The sequence below is a fragment of the Pseudopodoces humilis genome, chromosome 19, assembly GCF_049639895.1.
Source record: "Pseudopodoces humilis isolate 2021_Gansu_Grassland_sample_001 chromosome 19, ASM4963989v1, whole genome shotgun sequence".
Taxonomy (NCBI): Eukaryota; Metazoa; Chordata; class Aves; order Passeriformes; family Paridae; genus Pseudopodoces; species Pseudopodoces humilis.
In genome coordinates, this window is record NC_142218.1 from 8,756,111 (window position 1) to 8,776,736 (window position 20,626).

General features: G+C 48.2%; 1 protein-coding gene across 2 annotated transcripts in view; it reads left to right on the forward strand.

Annotated features, from left to right (window-relative positions):
• Positions 1-20,626, forward strand: part of MYT1 (myelin transcription factor 1) — a 57,738-nt gene that overhangs the window by 24,874 nt on the left and 12,238 nt on the right. Inside the window, exons 3-16 of one of the 2 annotated variants that reach the window (XM_088064475.1) lie at positions 408-462; positions 2,336-2,366; positions 5,506-5,568; positions 6,291-6,538; positions 7,325-8,197; positions 8,834-8,968; positions 10,310-10,400; positions 10,875-10,988; positions 12,430-12,644; positions 15,139-15,344; positions 16,254-16,523; positions 17,254-17,408; positions 19,281-19,343; positions 19,561-19,629. In XM_088064475.1, the coding sequence (XP_087920601.1) occupies positions 408-462; positions 2,336-2,366; positions 5,506-5,568; positions 6,291-6,538; positions 7,325-8,197; positions 8,834-8,968; positions 10,310-10,400; positions 10,875-10,988; positions 12,430-12,644; positions 15,139-15,344; positions 16,254-16,523; positions 17,254-17,408; positions 19,281-19,343; positions 19,561-19,629 (2,588 nt within the window). The remainder of the gene's footprint in view (positions 1-407; positions 463-2,335; positions 2,367-5,505; positions 5,569-6,290; positions 6,539-7,324; positions 8,198-8,833; positions 8,969-10,309; positions 10,401-10,874; positions 10,989-12,429; positions 12,645-15,138; positions 15,345-16,253; positions 16,524-17,253; positions 17,409-19,280; positions 19,344-19,560; positions 19,630-20,626) is intronic. The other variant, XM_088064476.1, reaches the window with a different exon arrangement.

The following is a 20,626-nucleotide window of genomic DNA, read 5'->3' on the forward strand; positions in this document are numbered from 1 at the left end:
CTTTACAGGCAGGAGATCTGCTCAGACACATATTCAGAGATTTCTGACTCTTTGCTGGCATTCCACCCAGGTGCTCACAGCAGTTCTGTGCTGTAAATCTGGAGAAATCAGTTCTGCCCTTAACAAAGGCTACCTCAGGCACAGCCAACACATCTGGGTGTTTGTCCCCCTGTGCTACAATGTCCTTCCTGTGTCCCAGGATGTGGAAAATAATTTAAAATTGCTGGATCTGGGCACTGTGTGTTGAACAATAGCATTAAGGTAAGAAACCTTCTCCTCAAAAACACAGGAAAGCTTTCCCAGCCACCCAAGTATTTACACACAAAGCAACTACCACATACAAGCTTGTCCTTTATTGATGATTTTCTGGTTATCTTTCAGTAATGATTTTTTTCTTTCTGTTGCAGATGAGTTTAGAAAATGATGATAAGAGAGCACGCACGCGATCCAAGTCTATCCGAGGTGAGTGGGAGCACTGGGCTCTGCACACCTCAGCTCCCTGCACTTCCCTCCTTCCAAACAGGCTTTGGTTTTTCAAGTCCAGCCTTAACTCCTCAAGTTATGCTCACTACCCTTGCCCCAATCCCACTGAAATTTATCTAAAAAACCTGCAAAAGCCCCAACCACAAAACTTTATAGGTCCTTATGATATTTAACCCTCCTCCTCTACACTCAGCTGAAGGAAAATAACAAGCAAATAAGGAAGAAAAGCCCCTGTGCCTGCTTTGCTGTAGGGGATGGCAATCACTGGAGCCTCAGATCAGCTCCCAGGGCTTTCATCAGGCTCACTCTGCCAGCGGCTTTGAAGTCTCACATCTGAGAGTGCCTGGCAGAAGTAGCTCATGCTGGAGAAGCAAATGGGCCATGCCCCGGCAGGGATGGGAGGACAAACAACTGGTTAATGCAAAGATTGACGGGGATTTATTTCCTGATAAAATAAAGAATAATAGAAGAACTGAAATTCTTTGCATGCTTTCTCTCCGGGAGAAGGCGAGAGGCTGTGACAGAGCCCAGGGTGTCACCTCAGGTGACACAGCCATGTGGGATGGTTGCACAGCAGCCTCTCTATTTTTGGGTTCATTTTTGTGGCTGTAGATGTGGCGAGTGACAAAGGTGGCTGGAACTGAGGAACCAACAAGGTTGGAAAGGTGTGATGGCTGCAGGGACTGCAGCTTCATCCTACAGCTGGGCTGGACCACCTTCCTTTTGCCCTCGCCTTCCTCCTTGCTCTTCACAGCATCCGCACCCTTTAAAAACAAAACCAAACCCAGATGTTGCCAGCTGTGTTGAACTGAGCTTTTGAACTGAGCTTGAATATTTGGATTTCACTGCTTTGTTGCACACACACAAAGGTGCTCGTTCAGGTTGCAAATGAGAGCTCCCTGATTCTATTTATTTTCTCACACCCTGCCTTCCCCACACTTGAATCTGGTTTCTCGATGTGAAAGGTAATTTATTGCCTGCACCCTGGGACTCGTCACTGCCTCCAGTTTGTTGAAGCTTGTGAGTCATCCCACTGGGAGCTGGATCCCAGGAAACCCAATTAGCTCAAACAAATTGAGCAAACGTGTTATGGTTTTTAGCCTGGGCAAATTTGGACTTGTGCTGAGGGATTTTTTTTTCCTCTCTTCTTTATTTGGATTCCTGGCTGGATGTAAGGTTTCAGCTGCAATCTGAAGTTGTTGTATGTTCTTGTTGTGAGCAGTGAGAAACCCTCTTATTCACAAGTGGGGAATAATCCTTAAAAATCCTACAAACTCTTGTTTACCCTATACCCCAAGTAACAAATCCCCACCATATGTCTGAGCATTGTCAGGGGCTCCTGCCTCAATCTGATGGGACAGGGAGAGGAGAAAAATGCTGGTGATATAGAGGTGAATGCAGCCATTGCAGGAAAACAGTTGTGAACTGTGGAAGAAGAAATTGATGAGCAGCTTTAAAGGGCAAAAAGAGAGATGAAGGCATGAGAAAACTCAATCTTTATCTAGAAGTGTTTGAGTTACATGCATGCATGTCAGGATAGTTCCACTGACTTCAAAGTCATCACGGATTCAAAGAGGAGAGGTAGTCCCTGATGCTGCCAGTGTGCACTCACCTGTTTGAAAATCAGCACAGGCATGAGGATTTACAAGGCAGGATTATAATTTGCTACAGGCTGGCATGCAACAAAGAACAACAGGATACATTGGCCCTTTATTTTCCAAATGGGATGTCTGGGGAGGAAGTAGAAACCCAGCTGCTGGCAGGAGGGTTTCGGTTTTGGGGGGGCTGGGCAGCTCTGGTTTGTTTCTGACCTTGTGTTTGTTCCCATTGCTGCATCCTGCCCTTCGCCCAGTGCCCACGGAGCTCATCGGCCAGGAGGTGAGGTAAGGACCCTGCTCCTCCTTGGCCATGGGAGGGATGGGGGGCACAGGGTGGGACTGGCTTGAGAGAAGCCCCTCAGCTGGGAAACCCGGGTGAGGGGAGAAAACCCTCGGGACTAGTGGGGTCTTGCTGGGGGGCTTCTCTTGGAGGTTGTGTCCAAGTCCTCAGGGTGCCACTAGAGAACACATCAGAGGAATCACAAGAAATGAAAACAGGAGCTCTGGGTGAACCACGTTAGACTGGAGACCCTCCAGCCATCTGCTGCCCCACCCCAGATCTAAACCCCAGTCAAACCTAATGCCCACGGTTTGTGTTTCAGGATCATTGGGGACAACATCCTACTAACCAGAGGTTTTTCCACATATTTGTCATGTCACTTCTGGTGCCAGATGCTCCTCCCTGTCCTCTGTTCAGCCACCCAACTCCTGTTGTCACTCATTTGGCAGTGCTGGGATGCCAAGAGCAGCAGCCAAAAGAGCAGGAGCAGAGCCTTTGCACCCTCCAGAGCTTCTCATTAGATGTAACAGCCTCCCCCACCTGTAAGCTCCCACTAAACCTTGCACAGGGGTTTATGCCAGAGGTAGGAGCCCTTAACAGGCACTGAGACAGGGGCTGCTTCTCCTTGCGGCCTCCCGTGTGTGTCAAAGAGTAATTGTACCTAAACCAACCCAATTTCAGAGCGTTTTGCTCCTCCACTCTCCTATTAGTCTGGAGAGCCGGGAGGAGCCAGCGCTGGGCATGCCCCTTCTTCAACTTTTATTGCTGAACACTTGAGTGGAGGTGGTAATTGGAGCAGGTGACATATCTAAGGGGCAGGACAGAGTGCTCCACAAAGCCATCTCTGCAGCTGTCACCTAATTGCCTGAATAACTGGACGATTAATCGACTAATTGGAAGCAGGGCATCGTCTGCATAACAATAAGAAGCCCTTTTGTCAAGCAGATGAAGGCTGTGGAGAGGGGGAGAGCTGGTCGGTGTGGTGGCTCTTGAGGGATGGAGAGCAGCTTTAATAGACATCGAAGCCCGTTTCTTCTTTCGGGACTCCTGCCAAAATACACGAAAACTCCCCAGTGGAGAGTGGGGAGGGAAAGCCTGGCCCAGAGCATGTAGAGCATCACCTTTGTGCTGACGCTTTTCAAAGGCATTAAATCAACAAAGTGAAGCCAGAAACATCCCAAATCGACACCTGCTTTGGCAGACCTCGGCTCTGAACCACTTGTCTCTTTCCTACATACTTTTTATGGCAGGCTTCATTTAACCACATTAAAAATGGGGTGATGGGTAACCCACTTTAATTGATACAGGAAAAATTGTAAAAGCCTGTAACATCTTCGTCAGAGCTGCTCTTGTTTGCCATTGATTGAGGCCTTTTTCAGGCAAGTCACTGGTGACATAAACACTGCAGTGTCTTTTGGTGTGCAGTCACTGAAAGTGTAGCTGGGGCTGCTTGGGACACAGCAGTCAGGCCTGAGGGCAATTAAAATTAAATAGACTTTTAGATCATAAGCAGTGAAGAGGGAAGCTCCCTCTTCCAATTGCACATGTTAGTGGGATGAGATCTTGTTCTGTACGACCTCGAGTGTCCTGCTGGAGAGGGGACACGGTGCTGTCAGGTGTGGTGGGGCTGGGGCTGTGTGTGGATGCCAGAAGAGCTGGGAGCCATCCCACAAGAGATGGCACTGGAGGATGTGCAGCATCAGGGGTCCAAGCCAGGTCACAAGCAAAGGGGACAGCAGGAAGGGGGAACTTATCTGGAGGAGCCATGAGCTGCAGCTCCCACATCACCAGAGCACAGTGTCCCCTTAGGGGATGTGGTGCCACCATTCACCCTCTCAGCACTTGCTTTGCTGACCTAAAACCAGCCAGCCTCCCTGAAGGAAGGATTCCTACTCTCCTGACAGCTCAGCAGCACTGTCCTGCCCCAGTTTTGGGCTGAATCATAGTTTTTGGACACAAAGATCTGACTTTGTTCTAGGGAGTTGAACCATTAAAAAACTGCTGGTGCTCCCAGAGCTGCTGCACCCATTAGTACAGCCAGACCCTCCCTGTCCTCAGCTTTCCACAGGGCTGAGCTCTCCTGAGAGCAGAAATTCCGAGTCCCTAAAGCCTGACTTGGCACTTGGTACTATTTAATGTTGTCCCATGTCTTTTACTCTGAGAATAACAGGCTGGCCAGATCCCCTCTGGGCTGGTGATGCCTTCTCCCTTTGCACTGTCATCAAGAGATTTCATTAGCACTTCCAACTTCCCAGGCTGAGGGTGATACAGTGCTAAATGAGGTTATTAATCCTACATGACTCCAGAATTCCTCAGACATCAGGCAACTCACTTGGGCATCCTATAATCAATGCCATAATCTGGTTTTGCCAGAAAATGTTTGCTTTAATGCTTCTTATCTGGGGCCCTTACAGCTCCTGGAGCTGGGACTAATTACCCCTGCAGGGGAAGAGCGTGGTCCCGTGCGAGGGATGCTCAAGTGAAGGCAGCAGTGGCTGTCAGCAGGCTGAGAGCTCCCTGCAAGCCTTTAACTCATCATCTTCTGCAGACCAGCAGGAAAAAAATGCAGGGATTTGGGAGATCTAGTCACCTAAATCCCATCCATTCCCCCAAAATGAGGTTTTGAGGATTTTAGTCCTGGGGATCTCCATGCAATGTGTTTGGCTAAAACCTCCTTGATAAAGTTCCAGTCTGCTCTTCCCCAAAACACACACATTTCTTGCTGTAAGTGGCCCCAGTTCCCTGACAAGCTACCAGATAAGGGAAAATCCAATGTTTTTCTCCTGAGAGAAAGAAAACTGGAGAGTAGCAGCAGGGAGGCAGAGTGCAGTAGCTGTCTGCCTTTAAAAGCTTGCTCTCACACATGCAAATCTTTAATTAAACATACTCATAAAACTACAGCAAACTGTTCATCTAATTAAATGGGGTGAGTAATTTCATTAATTTTTAGCAAACTGCAAGGCTGCCCTCCTCCCCTGGAATTCAAAGGGACAAACAGAACCATTTGAAGGAAATTAACTTCCTGTTTGCAGCTAGCTTGTTCCTTGGGCACAGGACCTGCTTAATTGACTGTAGTTTATACAATCCTAATTAATTCTCCGAGTCCTCTTGCTGTTCCTGATGGTTGTTTGTTTCCCTCCCAAGCTGTCCAACCCCAGGCTGTAACGGCTCAGGACATATCCGTGGGAAGTACGCGAGACACAGAAGGTGAGGTGGGCTTGGAGGCAGCAGGGATGGAAAAATGTGAGCAACAGACCTAAAGACAGGCATTCACTGGAGAAAGTCTGGTTCAGAGCAGCAACCCAACTTGTCTGCCCCAAATCTTCTTGTTGCTGGCTCTCTCTCAGTCCCTAAGGGATCCTGGGGGGATCTGCTTCTCCAGACTCATAGCAGCCTTCCTACAGACCCCAAACTTGGCCAGAAGTGCCTGACTCAGCTGTCTGGGGCTGGTGGGAGCTGCTGATGGGCAGAGATTTTGGTCTGCCTGGTGTTTCAGTGGATGGGGAAGGCCAATGAGAACACATTGGCTGCCTTGGAGGTCATGCAAGCCTTAACTGAGGGTTTTCATCACCCCATGAATCGTGAAATTGGAGCAGTTGGTGAATGTGTCCCAGGGGCTGGTTCTGCCTCCCATGCCTGGTTTCATGGTGCCCATCACCTACATAGTCCTGGGATCTGGCAGGATCCCAGCATTGTGTGCTGATTTCCAGAAAAATGTTGATGTAGCTGCACAAAGTCAAGGTCTAAGAGCACATCTGGCCACAGAAGGTAAAACCATGTGAAAAAAAAAGAAATCTGGAGTCCTGGATTATTTTTGGGTAGTATTTGTGTGTTTTTCCCAGTTACTTTTGCCTGGCTGGTTGGGATGAGGTAGCCAGGCCTTTCTCACTCAGCAATGCCTCCTCTCTGCTCCTTGATCCCATCTGCAGTTTACAAAGCTGCCCTCTAGCCAAGAAGAGGAAACTTCAGGATGCTGAGGCCGAACATCTGGTGTCGAAGAGGAAATCCCATCCGCTCAAACTGGCCTTGGATGAAGGCTACAACGTCGACAGCGACGGCAGTGAGGAGGCCGAGGCCAAGGAGGAGTCCGGCTCCGATGAGTCGGAGGGGATGCTGGAGGAGGACGAGGCGGAGGCGATGGAGCAGGAGGAGACTCGCAGCCCTGAGGCAGCAGAAGGTGCTTTACAATTATTGATTTCAGAGCTGCGTTCTGCAGATGAAGAAAGGGCAGGAAGTGTTAACAGCCAGGAGTTATAGCTCCTCTGAATTATGTACAGGATGGGTCCCTCAGTTATTGGGGTGACCCATTAATGGGTAGAAACACAATGGCAACGAGTTGAGCTGAGAAGGCACAATACCTCCAGTGTCTTAAAAATAAGAGCTTTTCCCTAGGGAAAGACCCATGGAAAGCACAGAGGAGATTGCTGTGTGGTGGGGAAGGCAGCCAGGGTCCCACGCAGGTGCCATAAGGGGCTCAGCAGGATCCTCCTCCCTAGACAGATCTGGCCACTATCCAAGAGCAGAGGAGTGCCAGGAAAAGGACATGGATTTTCAGCTGGGGTCCTGACACTGCCTTGCTCACTGGTTTGGAGCCCTGGCCTGGGCAGCACTGGCAGCAGGGGTGGCAGTGGGAAGATGGTGTGGCTGAATCCTGTGTGAAAATCCTCTTTCTACCTGCCATCCCCAAATTCAATAAATTAGGCTGCTCCAGGGGTGGAACTGCCAGGCTCTGGTTTCAATTAAGTACAACAAAGTTGTATTTTATGAGTTTATATAATCACTTTCTTAGCCTTCTTTTTTTATTCCTTTTCTTTTCTCTTCCCCCTCCTTTTCTCTTTTACACCTTTCTTCTTTTCCTCCTTTTCTCATCTCCTCACAAAAAAAAATTCTTTTTTTTTTCTTTCTTTCCCATATTTTCTTTCTTTTTCCCTTTTCCCTTCTTTTCTTCCTTTCCCCCCTTCAGAGAGAAGCCCAGCAAAATCAACCCACTATGGACAAAACACAGCAACAAGTACATCTGGGCCCAGCAAGGCCAACTATAGCAGCTACCAAGAAATAATCGCCAACTCTCTCCTAAACTTAGGCCAAATAGCAGAGGAAACCCTTGCCATCGAAGGGCAGCTGCCCGAAGCGGAGCTGCAGGGCTCCAAGCCGGCGCCCAACGTTGTGCATTTGGTCCATGAGGATGCGGGAGAGGAGTTGGTGGAGGAGGAGTGCGACAAGGAGATCATCATCCAGACGGAGGATGCAGAGGAGGTCATCGAGGTCACCAGCGAGCGCAGCAGCGAGTTGTGTCCGGAGCCCCGGGACGACGCCAACGGAGAGGAGTCCTGCAAACTGGAAAAGGCTGAAGCAGAAGAAGAGGATGAGGAGGATGATGATGAGGAGGATGATGAGGAGGAGGAAGAGGAGGAAGAGGATGAGGAGGAGGAGGAGGAAGAGGAAGAAGAGGAGGAGGAAGAGGAGGAGGAGATGGCTCCTGAAGTGATCTGCGAGGAAGCTCCTCACACTTCTCAGGACCCCCAGAAAAGCCACTGTGAGGGGCAGTTCAGCCCCAAGCCCGAGTACTCGGTCATCGTGGAGGTCCGGTCGGATGACGACAAGGACGACGATGCCCGCTCCCAGAAATCAGCCGTGACTGATGAGTCGGAGATGTACGACATGATGACCAGGGGCAACCTGGGGCTGCTGGAACAAGCCATTGCCCTGAAAGCCGAGCAGGTGAAAATCGTGCGGGAGCCCAGCCGGCTGCCAGGAGAGCATGTGAAGCACTTCCAGGTGGAGGACAAACAGAACAAACCACTGGACAGCATCCGGAAGAGCTACTATGGCAAAGGTACAGCACAAACCTTTGTGTATCTCCCTCCTTCCTATCCCTGGTGGAAGAGCTGAATTTGTCTGCTCAGCACGGACTATTAGGCTGTTGTGGCGGGAGTTTACAGCCCACAGGGGGAATTCAACTACAAATCCTCAATGCCCAGAGGGATGGGGGCATCCTTGAGGTCAGCAGCGAATGCATAAAATCAGGGCGTCCTTTACACTGTCACAAGGGTTCCTCCCTCAGAGCAGAGGAATTGCTTGGCTAAATTGTCGGTTAACCTTGAAAATCTCAGCCTGTGCAGAAGGGCTGGTTTAAAATCCAAGTGGGTTTTAAAGTAGTGGTAGGATCTAGACACAGAAACACGAGGGCAGGGGCTTCAGCACCCCCTGGCTCTGAGCCAGGCTGCCTGCTCAGACACTGTGAGGGGCTCCATGCTCCCAGCTGTGTTAGTTCCTCAAATCACTTTGCCAGCTTCAATTTTTGAAACTTACAGTGTTACACTACCAACTCCAAGGAGAAAACCTCCAAACCCATAGGTTTCCCTCTGCTTGACTGGAAAGGTGGCGAGAAGCATCCTCAGCATTTATTTCTACTTCTTCCCCTCTGAATCCACTAACCTGCTTCCTTCTGCCCTTTCCCCACAATCCTTAGATCCCTCAAGACCCGAGAAGAGAGAAATCAAATGTCCAACTCCTGGCTGCGATGGGACTGGACACGTCACGGGACTTTACCCTCACCACCGCAGCCTCTCCGGTTGTCCGCACAAAGACAGGATCCCCCCTGAGAGTGAGTACATGGTGGGATACCAAGGGCTGCTTCAATTAGTCTGGAGCCTAATTTTCTTGGGACAGTTTCTCAAATTACATGAATTTTATGACTGAGTCCCTAGAACAAGTCTGATGTTATTCCTCAGAGTATACCAAGAATGGGATGGTGCTTTTCCAAGTTGATCCTGGATGCTGTTATCCACCAAAGTGTTATCGTTAATCACAGGATACATGATGGGGATTTACTTGGAAGTCTTGTCCTTCTTAAAGGATTTTTAGCACCATCCTGTGGAGAATGAGATCCCTTCTCTGAAAATCAAAGAGGGTCTTTAAAAACAGCTTCCCACCTCCAGAGGTGTGTTAAGCAGAGCCCATCTTTACACTGGAAGTAGCATATTTTTCCCTACTTGGGACATCGTGTTGGGAAAAAAGGGATATTATTCCTCCTTGCTGTGCAAATATGGTGCCATGCAGGAAAGAAGAGGAGTGATTCAGTATGTGCAGGATTGCTGAGTCTCCTGTGCCCTAATCACTGCAAAATTCCCAAAGTGCTACACCAAGATTCACCTATTCTACAGAAAATATTTATCATCCTCATAACAGATTTTTGTATATACATATGCACAGAGAGAGATTGTATTTCCACCTCTCTACCAGCATCCTAAATAGCTTTCCATGTATAGCTGCATAAAAATCAATGTTGTATGTTTATGATAATGGCATAATGGACCAAAAGAAAGAGGAGCCCTTCCTTATCAGTAATTTCAAAGTTTGCAGACCTGACATAAACAGAGAACTGGAAGAAACAAGGAGAAAGTACAGCTATCTTCACAGGCTGGAATGCAAGCAAAAATATTAATAAATAACTAACACAAGCTGTAGGCTTTACAAAAGCTTGCAGATCAAATTATTTTCTTTACTTTTAAGGTCAGCACTGCAGGACGCAATAATCCTGAAGATTAAAAATAAAAAAAAAAATCAAAGACTAGTCCTAAGGATAAAAGCAGAGTTACAACTTCAATCATTTAAAACTACCTGAAACTGGAGACCTGGTTCCAAAACAGGGGTGGGGAGGAGGGGCTGGATGGGGGAAACTTGATTGCAATCTGAAAATGAGGAGAAAGCCCAAGCTGTGTGCAGAGATGCTAATTTAGTGTTGACCTGGGCACTGCTGCCTTGTAAATCTTTTATTTTTTCCTCTGCAAACTCTAATTACAGCATTTCACATTCCCTGATTTCTAGGAAACCAGCGTACAAGGCTTGATGATTTTCTCTTTTTTTTTTTTTTTCTTCCTCTCTGATTTTTATTAAGTTGTTTTTCTTTCCCTTCCCTTCTCCCCTTCCCCTTCTCGCTCCGAAGTCCTGGCGATGCACGAGAACGTGTTGAAATGCCCCACGCCTGGGTGCACAGGACAGGGTCACGTCAACAGCAACCGCAACACGCACAGGAGGTACCGGCTTTGGCTTCTTCTTACACAGCCACGGGGAGACAGGATGGGGGAATGGCTTCAAAATGACAGAGGACAGGTTTAGGTTGAAAGAAATTCTTCCCTGTGAGAGTGGTGAGGCCCTGGCACAGATTGCTCCATCCCTGGAAGTCTTCAAGGCTGGGTTGGATGGGGCTTGGACCAACCTGGGATAGTGGAAGGTGTTACTGTTCATGGCAGGGGGGGCTGGAATGAGTTGAGCTTTTTCCTTTCCAACCCAATCCATTCTATAATCTATGATTCCATGGTTCTGTGTTGATGAGGGGCAAGGTGAATTTGTCTTTTTACTTGCTCAGTGTGGAGGAAGCAAACACTTTTCTCACAGGCTCAGTACAACTCTGGGTCCATGACATGAAGGTTTTTATGCTCATTCCTCATCCTTGGATTCCTTCTCTCTTTTTCTTCTCCTTCAAAACAACCCCCAACCAACGCTCACAGTTTATCTGGGTGCCCCATTGCTGCTGCTGAAAAATTAGCCAAATCACATGAAAAGCAACAAACCCAGTCTGGTGATCCTGCGAAGACCAGCTCCAATTCTGACCGGATACTCAGGTAAGGGGGACAGGAAGGCTCAGCTCCACGGCCCCACACTGCCCCAGCCCTCCGCGCCCTGCCACGCTCCCAGGAACAGCCACCACGGCTCCCTCCAGCTGTGTCTTGGTACTGCTGAGTCCTGTTACTACCATCATAGGTCTCGCCAAGGTGGGGAGATATTTAATTGATGATCCCAGGGAGAGCACTGAGGACAATGAATTGCTTCTGTAGCATCAATTAATGCTGAGGCTACAGGCCAAAGGGTTTTAGCAGTGCAGCAGAAGGCACTTGTGCCGATTGCTCCGCAGCACAAACTGCCAGCGAGGGCTGGTTATTATATCAGCATTATAAGTAGGGTGGGCTTGGGGAGGGGGAGGAAGAGGAGGAGGAGATTTAGGCTACACACAAATCACTCCACGGCAGTTGTACATTAAAGTCCACCTGCTTTTCTTCCTTAGCTTGCACGTTTCAGAGGAGAGGAACCTGCCGCTCGTTTCCAAACTGGTCACATTAATTTTGATACTTTGCCCGCTCCCTCTTCCCAGGAGAAAGGGCTGTCTCCCATTAAGGATGTCCCTGATAGATGCTGGCTTCCGTAGCTGATGTGATTCATGAGGCTACAGATGGATTGGAATATGGTTGATTATTTTGCAACGAGAGCAGGATAAAAACTGCAGAGCGAGCCCCGAGCAGCCCTCCCACAAAGGCATCGAGCTCTGATTCATTTATTTATTTGCTCCCCAGGACTGCTGAGCACCCTGGTGCTCCAGCTCTCGCTACTTTGGAAAGGCCATTTAGGGCGATTACTTATTTATTTGCAGCAGAGCCCGCGCAGAGCGCTCTGAGCGCATCACGAGGACAGTCCATGCTCCAAGGAGCTCCCGCTCTGAAGACTCTGGTGGAAAGAGGTCACGGGAAGGAGAATAACAATAGACCATTTATATACAATTTATATGCAAGACAAATTGATTCATGATAGGCAGCCCCGTAGCAGCGGGTCTCTAGGAGGGGCTGAGGCAGGGGAGAGCCTCTGCAATGAACCTGCAGCAGGAGCTGAGCTGAACTGGGGTCCTCACGCCTTTGTGTGCCCCCTTGTGTCACGGGTCCCATCAGGGAGTTCCTGCCCAAGTTTGTTCTCTTCTGGAAAATGCTGCCACACCATGACACCCTGCAAGAACTTTGCGCTTGATGAGGTTGACACCTCGGTGTTTTGCTTAAAAAGAGGGAAAAAAAAATGATAGAAAGGAAAAAATGATGGAGAAAATAAAACTAGACTCTGAGAGATCCAAATCAGATGCAGACTTGCTGAGGGAGAGCAAAAGGGCTGTCACTGCTTCCTCGTCCCCAGTAAGCCTTCAGGAACAAGGTGCAGCTGTGCCCTCATTGTGTCTGGTTCCCTCTCAACAGTCACCTCATCAAGGAAAAGAGAAATAATTGCTGTTCATTGTTTCTTCCTCAGGCCTATGTGCTTTGTGAAGCAACTGGAGATCCCTCAGTATGGAAGCTACCGGCCCAACATGGTCCCAGCAACCCCCCGGGCCAACTTGGCCAAGGAGCTGGAGAAGTACTCCAAGGTCACCTTCGATTATGCAAGTTTTGATGCTCAGGTTTTTGGCAAACGCATGCTTGCCCCAAAGATTCAGACTAGCGAAACCTCACCTAAAGCCTTTAAATGTAAGTTGGGAGCAGGGATGGACTTGGTTTTTGCATTTTCTGCCTTTCTCAGCATGTTGTGAGGCTCTTGGGATCGTGGCTTTGGGGTAATGGGAGTCTCTTGGGGCTGAGCTGCTGGACCCTCCTGGGATGGGGAGGGTGAGGTGGATCCCATGGTGGGCACCTTTGATGGTGAGGGGAGCCCATGGCTGTTGGGAAAGCTTTGTTTGGAAGCTTTGGCTTTGGGAAGAACCTCGGTGGGAACATTAATCTGAGTGATGTCTCGAGGTGGGATAAGTTACACAGTTGTCCTCAGTTGGTCCCCGTTGCTTTGCAGCTCATATCTATTGATCTGGCTTTCCTCATCTAGCTAAATGGATTACAGTTTTCATCTCTTCCATCTTATATATGACCCATTCCCCCCATTTGTCTTCCCTGCTGTGCTCTGCTTTCCAGCTCTACCTATCGATCACCCACCTCTATCTTCCAGCTCTTTCCAATCTCAGCCACCCACCTCTGCTCTTTTCTGAGGACCTTGTACTGGTTATAACTCTGGGTGAAAATGAAATGGCTGAATAAACCCTGAGGTTTAACCAAAGGCAAGAGGGACACTGCATGGGGACACCGCCCTTACAAATGTGTTATTTGACACCAACTGTGCACTTCAAGACATTTATTGAGGGGCACAAAAAAAATATTTAGGAGCCAGTTTGTAGAAGTCAGCAGCCTCAAGAGGGCTTTCTGTCTGGCTAATCCCACTTCCACAATCCTGTTTAATCCTGATGCAGCTGCTCTCTAAAAAAGTGCTCATACTTGAAAGCATCCCGGTTGTTGCACTACAATGGGAGCGCCCTTTATTACAGTACTAAATCTGTACAGGATCAGACAATGAAATTGGATGGAGGCCAGAGAGCACAACTGCCACTGTCATCCTGGGTTAGGGCTGATGGAAAAGTAATTTGTTTCCCAGTACAAGTGATTCTCTCGCTGAATAGATTGTGTTATTTGCAATATTAGCAAAGAATTTTCAGGGTAATTGTACTGACAAAAATAATTCCAGCAGACCCACTAGGATAATCCTTTCTATTTTTTCTCATCACTTATTTCACTAATTTGCTGATTGCGAGTCTATTAGTGGTAGAAATACTTATGAAATGGAAAAGCATCGCTGAGCCTACGGTGTGAAATTGAAATTGGCATCTCCCGATCCTGGATATTGTCAGGTTGGGTTGGCGGATACTTGCGCCCCGCCTCGGAGACATGGATTAAACTGGACAGGAAAACAAGCAGCCAGACACAAGAATAACCATGTGGGCAAACCTCCAATGAGTTAATCAAAGCGACAGGATGAATATGATTGCCAATCATAGCAGGGAAATCTGCTCCTTTCACTGAGAACTTATTTTAAAGAGATCTTCATCCAGAGGGATTTATATTCCCCTGCATGTGTGTGCATAACTCCCATTAATGTCAATATGCATTATATAAGCATGCAATGAGGAAGAAAGCAGTGCTGGGGAAGATTAGTATTTTATAGTGTCTTATATTAGGAGTTTGTAATGGGAATAATGAAATCACTTTTCTCCGTGGCTGCATCAACTGAGGTTGGATTTGTTTTGCCATGATCAGGCCAAAGCTTATGAGTCTTCCCTGGGTGAGCCTCCCACTAAAGGGGGGGATGGTTTCCCCTAGAAAGGGCATGGTGGAATGAATTAAGAATTTGAAGATTTTGATAATTGATTAAGAATACAATCCTGTGACTGCTCTAAATCAGATGATCTCCTGTTTGCACCCACTGAAACCACTGAGGGCCCCTAAATGGGATCAACTTCAAGTTTTATTAATAGGGAATTATTAGTTATTATTAGGGAAAGTTTTATTGTGCATCCACCCTAAGAAATACTTTCATTTCACAGGGTATGAAGAGGGTATGCATCTCCAGGCTGGCTTTGCTGCTGCTGTGACGTACAGGAGCAGAGAAGCAGCGTGGCAATGTTCAGCTGTGCAATAAATTCTGTTACTCTGGCATATTTAAATGATATGTCAGCTGTCAGAAAATCCATATTTCACCAGTGTCATCCTTGGAAGCTCATATTTTATGACCATGTTTTTTCTATTAATGTAATTTTATAAATTTAAAGTTTTCAAACATGCTACTAGAAATCTCCCTGCAGACAAGTTATGGACAGAGAGAGAACAATAAAAAAAGAGCCAGGAGGCTTCTCTAAGCTTTCTCCTTTAACTGCTTCCACCGAGGAGCAGCTCTAATGAAGAAAAGCACTTGTGTTTTGGGTATTGATGGCAGAGTCAGTTAATGAATTAACCTTTCACACCAAGCACAAGCTGCAGCCAGCACTGCTCCTGTTGCACGTCCCAGGCAACAAACCAGCCCCTGGACTGGGAATAAACCCAGGAACTGTGCATACATTAACTGTGTCACACTGACTTAACCTTTCCCTGCTGCTCATGCCACTTATACATTAGCCTTGTGTTGTTCCTTCTCTTTTTATTCCAGCCAAACCTTTTCCAAAGGCCTCCTCCCCCAGCCACAGCCCCTCCAGCAGTTACGTGAAGAGCACTTCATCTTCCTCCACAGGCTTCGACTACTCCCACGACGCTGAGGCTGCGCACATGGCGGCCACCGCCATCCTCAACCTCTCCACCCGCTGCTGGGAGATGCCTGAGAATCTCAGCACCAAGCAGCAAGAGGCCCCTGGCAAGGTGTGTGAATGTGACCAGGAACCACTGCCCAGGGGCCAAACTGGAAATCTGGGGAGGGAGAAACACCTTGGTTTACCCTTCCTTTCATTTTGGTTTTTTTAAATATAGAGGGAATTCAGGCACTCATCCAAAATCACCCTTGTGGCTCCCCACTTTGGGTTTGGAGGAGGGAATCTTGGCTCTTAGAGTGGTGTGGAGGTGCCTCGTGGTTCAAATTACCCATGCGCAACAAGCATCAATCCCAAGCCAAGTCTTGGACTGAGGCTGGATATTAGGATAAAATTATGATTTATGATGGTCAAGCCCTGGAACTGGCTGTCCAGGGCAGTGGTGGAGTCACTGTCCCTGAAGGGATTTAAAGGACATGTGGATGTGGCACTTGAGGACATGGTTTAGTGATGGGCTTGGCAGTGCTGGGTGAATGTTTGGACTTGATGGTCTCAGAGGGCTTTTCCAACCCAAACAACTCTGTAATTCCATGATTCCCAGAGCTGGTTTCAGTTGCTCCCAGATCTGTATCTGATGCCATTTCAAATTCCCCAACTGTGTCCAGTTTGATCTCCAGCTGTTTTTCAGAGGAACACAGATTTTCCCAAAGTCCCATGGAGCACTCCCAACCTTGGACAAATGTTTCGAATGCCATGAGGCATCCTGATTGGCACTAGATGCCTGTGTTCAATCAGCTGAGTCAAAATGCCAACCTGCTGGTAGTAGAGGGGTGCCTGTGCATGACATGTTCCTGAAATATTTAGGAAAGAGCAACCCTTTTTATTCAGTTCCTCCTACCTGACTGTGGAGAGGATGGGACATGAATACCTGCCCACTGCACTGCAAAAGACAAACAGGGACAACATCCCCATGGGGACTTTCTGGCAGCTGCTAACGTTGGTTGTGTTCCCAAACTTTCAGTCCATGGACATTGAGGTGGATGAAAATGGGACTCTGGACTTGAGTATGAACAAACACCGCAAACGGGAGAGCACCTTCCCCAGCAGCAGCAGCTGCAGCAGTAGTCCCAGCATGAAGTCCCCAGATGTGTCCCAGCGCCAAAACAGCACCAGTGCCACGAGCAGCACCATGACCTCCCCCCAGTCCAGCCAGACCTCCCGCCAGGATGAATGGGATGGGCCCATCGACTACACTAAACCAAACCGCCAGCGGGAAGAGGAGCCAGAGGAGGTGAGAGGTGGCTCTTGATGCTTGAGTAACAGCTCAGGGGACACTGAATGCCATGTTTGCCTGCACAGTCATCCTATTTTCCCTAGAACCCCCAGTTTGCTCTTTGAGCCACAGAAAGAAATATTCCTGGCTTTGTCAGTGTGGTCAGATATCAGCCAGGGAAAACCAGGCAGGAAGCAACTGCTCTTGGATTTGTTGGGATGCTCTTGCAAATGAAGAACCCAGCACTTTGCTTGTCCTGGGTCTGCAGTGTTTTCTTCATAGTAAATCCTGTCAGCTCCCTTGCAGCAGTGATGTTTCTCAGGATGATTTATATCTGCCATTAGCAGCTACAGCCCTGCATGGCACCGATATTAATCCTGCAGGTGGGGAATCCAGCCATGACCCCCAGCTGGGGTGAGAGTTCTGGCTCTGAGAGCATCATCTGCCTCTCTGCCCATGGGGAGGCTGCTGAGGAAGAGTGTGAGGGGGTTGCACTGATCTTCATCCCTTCAAGACCGTGGGAAAGCCACGTGTAAATCCCTTTACAGTCGTGGATTACACATTTCTCCTAAAACCCCAGGAAATTACAGGCTGTTGGATCTCTGGGCTGGGTGCTGTGAGGTGCTTGCAGGGGGCTCAGCAGTGCTGGCAGTGCTGCACTAACCCTTAGCTGTGATGGACTCGGGATCCTTTCCCTGCACAGCTCAGCAGCAATGACCACACCACAACTCTGCCCCTTCCCTTGCAGTCAGAGCCTGCTGCTCACTCTTTTGCCTCCTCGGAAGCTGATGAGCAGGAAGTGTCAGAGGAGAACTTTGAAGAGAGAAAATACCCAGGTGAAGTTACTTTAACCAACTTCAAGCTGAAATTCCTCTCCAAGGACATCAAGAAAGAGCTGCTCACGTAAGTCCTGCCTTGTCTCTTCCTCCAAAATCTATTAATATGTACTTAGCCAGGATGGCTGGAAACAAAATTAGTAAATACATTTTAAAAATAAGAACTGTTGCTTTCTTACTGTGATTGATCTTACTCATCCTCCTACAACTTCTGATCAAGGAGGTAAAATACGTTCCTATATTACTTTGCAGTGGTGAAGGGAAGCTGGATTCATGGACAGGCTTGTGGGAAACTCCTTTCAGAGACATTTTTTCCTGGTATTTTCCTGCAAGAGTGTTTCTGGCATGGTGATGGCACCTACCCAATGTCCTAATCTCCTGTTTTGGGACACTGGCTGATGTTGTGGAGCCAAGAGCACCCAAGGGATCTCAGCACCTTCTTGAAGGGGGTGTTGAACACAAGGTGTCTCATTGAGAAGAGAGGATTTGTTGGCGTGCAGCAATAGCTCCAGCACTGTGAGGCTGCAGGAACACAAAATGTGACCTGAGGCTGCAGCAGGTTTGCTGCTGTGTTGCATTTTGCATTGTAGAGAGACCCTGACCCAGCAAGCACAGACCCAGATCTGCCCTGTTGGATGGAGTATGTGCATCCACACCGATTCCCACAGGAATGGTAATGTCTAGGAGTTTGAGCCAAACACGGCAGCTTGGACCTGGCTCTGGTCTAACAGCATGTCAGAATCAGCCTGGAGGCTGTGATGGGGAGGTTTTCCCTCCCAGGCATCCCAGCTGTTCCTGGCTTCTTTCCTGTGCCTCTGACCCTCCCACACATCACACAGGGAGTTGGAGGGCACCATTTTGCTGATCTCATCCAACTCACTCATTATCTGCAGGCAGGAGGCTGAGGGAGCAGCCAGGGAGGGAGATCTGTGGGGGCAGAGCAGCAGCAGCATCTTCCCCAAATGAGCAAAGCTCAGACCAGCTGCCCTACACAAAGCTCTGCAGGGTTTTTTAAAACCCACCAGTGATGTGAACAGAAATTTCTGAGGTAGAGCCCTGAAGCTCTCCTGTGCTTTAATTTTATTGTGATGGTAGAGAAATGTCCTAAATGGAAACAGCCATGGAATAAAGAAATGGTGTCATGGGCAGCCCTGAGCCTTCCCTCTCCATTTAACATCCTTGTTCCTCTCTGGCCCAAGGGCTGTAATGAATTAGCTGCAGTTAACTCAGGAGCAGACTCACCCGCTGTGTGTGTTGCTGTGTGTCTGGGTGCAGTTCTTGTGCCACTTCCATTCCTCACCTGTATCTCCCCATCACCCCCAGGCACAGCCAGAGGTTACTGTCATTCCCTTTCGGCAGCAAACAGTGTGTGCAAGGTTTTCTTTGCAGCTGTAAGGGCTGGGAAGAAAAAAAAACTTATTTCAGAAAGCTGAAATGTGAAGCACCTTATCCAGATCTGAAATCTGAGCTAGGTGATTTCTGCAGCCAGAGCTTCAGTGTGGCAGGAATCATCCAGCCTGGCAGCAGCAGCCAGGGGTGGCCGTGTCTGTCAGGCCATGGCACCCAGCAGGCTGCTGTCAGTCCCCCACTGCCACCAAACCTAACATCAGCTAAGGGTTTCAAACACTTTCTTTGCCTTTGCCACATTTTTTTCACAGTTTTTTTTCCAGATTGTTTTTAGGATCCTTATGATCCCTTAGAAGTAAAAAGGGAGGAAGGGGAGCTGAAAGGGAAACAGCTGGTTGATATCCATGCAGACATGGAAACACACACCAAGATCTGATGGATGGGGCTGGTGTCGGGGGTCTGGCAGCAGGACTGGACTGAGACTCCCCAGACAGACCCTGAGGGGGCTCTGCTGGCTTTGTCCACCCCTGGGTCTTGGGGAATCCATTCCTTTCCCACACTTATGCTCTTTGTTGTTGTTGTTGTTGCCCAGTTGCCCAACCCCAGGCTGTGACGGCAGCGGACACATAACGGGGAACTATGCCTCTCACCGCAGGTGGGTTGACATTTTTTCTGTGGTTTGAACTTTAAAAACAGCTTTTTTTTTTTTTCTTTTGGTATAGTTTGTTACCATGTGGATAGTTTGGTTCTGTTTCCTCCCCTCTTCTGTTGCCCCTTTCCCTCCCCATGCCCCAGCCCTTTTTCTTTTTCCTTTTCCTTTTTTTTTTTTTTTTTTTTCCGCTTATCCAGATATTCCATCTCTTCTCTTTCAGCCTTTCTGGTTGTCCTCTTGCTGACAAGAGCCTCAGAAACCTCATGGCTGCCCACTCTGCTGACCTCAAGTATGTTTGTGCTCAACTTGGAACTCCTTTTTTTTCTTTATTTCCACCCTTTTTTTCTCTCCTCTCCCTTCCTGCCCCCACACCTCTTGCTCTGCTTTTGCTTTTCCATCCCCTCCCTTCTCCTTTCAAAGAGCTGATCAAAACCTGCCTGTGAGGAGCTCTGGTGGAGTCCAGCTTCCAGCTGCTGTGTTGAAGAGGCAATGGCTTTGAGGAAGGATAATTTTGGGGAGGGGGCTGATGGCAGTGATTGGAAATAACTTGGACACCTGGCAGGTTTCCTCTGGGCACTGTAGACATGTTATTTTCTTTTTCACTTGGCATCTTTTCCCAAGCTCTTGTCGCCTAATTTGGGCCATAACCCTCTCCATTTAACATTTTTGTCAATCTCAAATAATCCAAAGCCTGGATTTATTTTTGTGTAGAGACACAGCTGGGAACTCACCACCAGCACACAGCCAAGACAACTCTTTTGAAGAACCTGGGATGCTATTTTTATGCTACTTTTAGGGGCTGTTTAGGATGTAGTGAGAGAGGTTCCTCTTCATTTCCATGATTTGTGAGGGAATGAAAGAGGGAGTGAGCAAATGCTTGGTGATAGCTGCCATGGTGACAAGGGCAGATCCCGTGCCAGTGGTCAAGGGCTCACAGAAATCCAAACTTCCCCATTCCCATTGCTGTTTCTGAAAGGAGGAACCTGGTTTTGACATTTTTATTCAGGTATCTTCCTCTGAATCCCATATTCAGCTTTGCTGCTGTCTTCTCCTTTTCAGCAGGAGCTTGTTCTTCAAAGGTGGGTTTCCCAAACACTCTCTTAGGTTGCCTCCCCTAAAGAAAGGTGAAATTGTATTTATCTGGGAGCACTGGGGAGACCTCAACCCTCTCCAACCAATCTGCATCTCTGGGGTAGAGCCCATTGTGATTTTTTTTTTAATCATCTCTTTCATGGGCCCAGCCTATCCTTGCAGGCTGAGTCTCCTCTGAGTTCCCTGAATTTGCT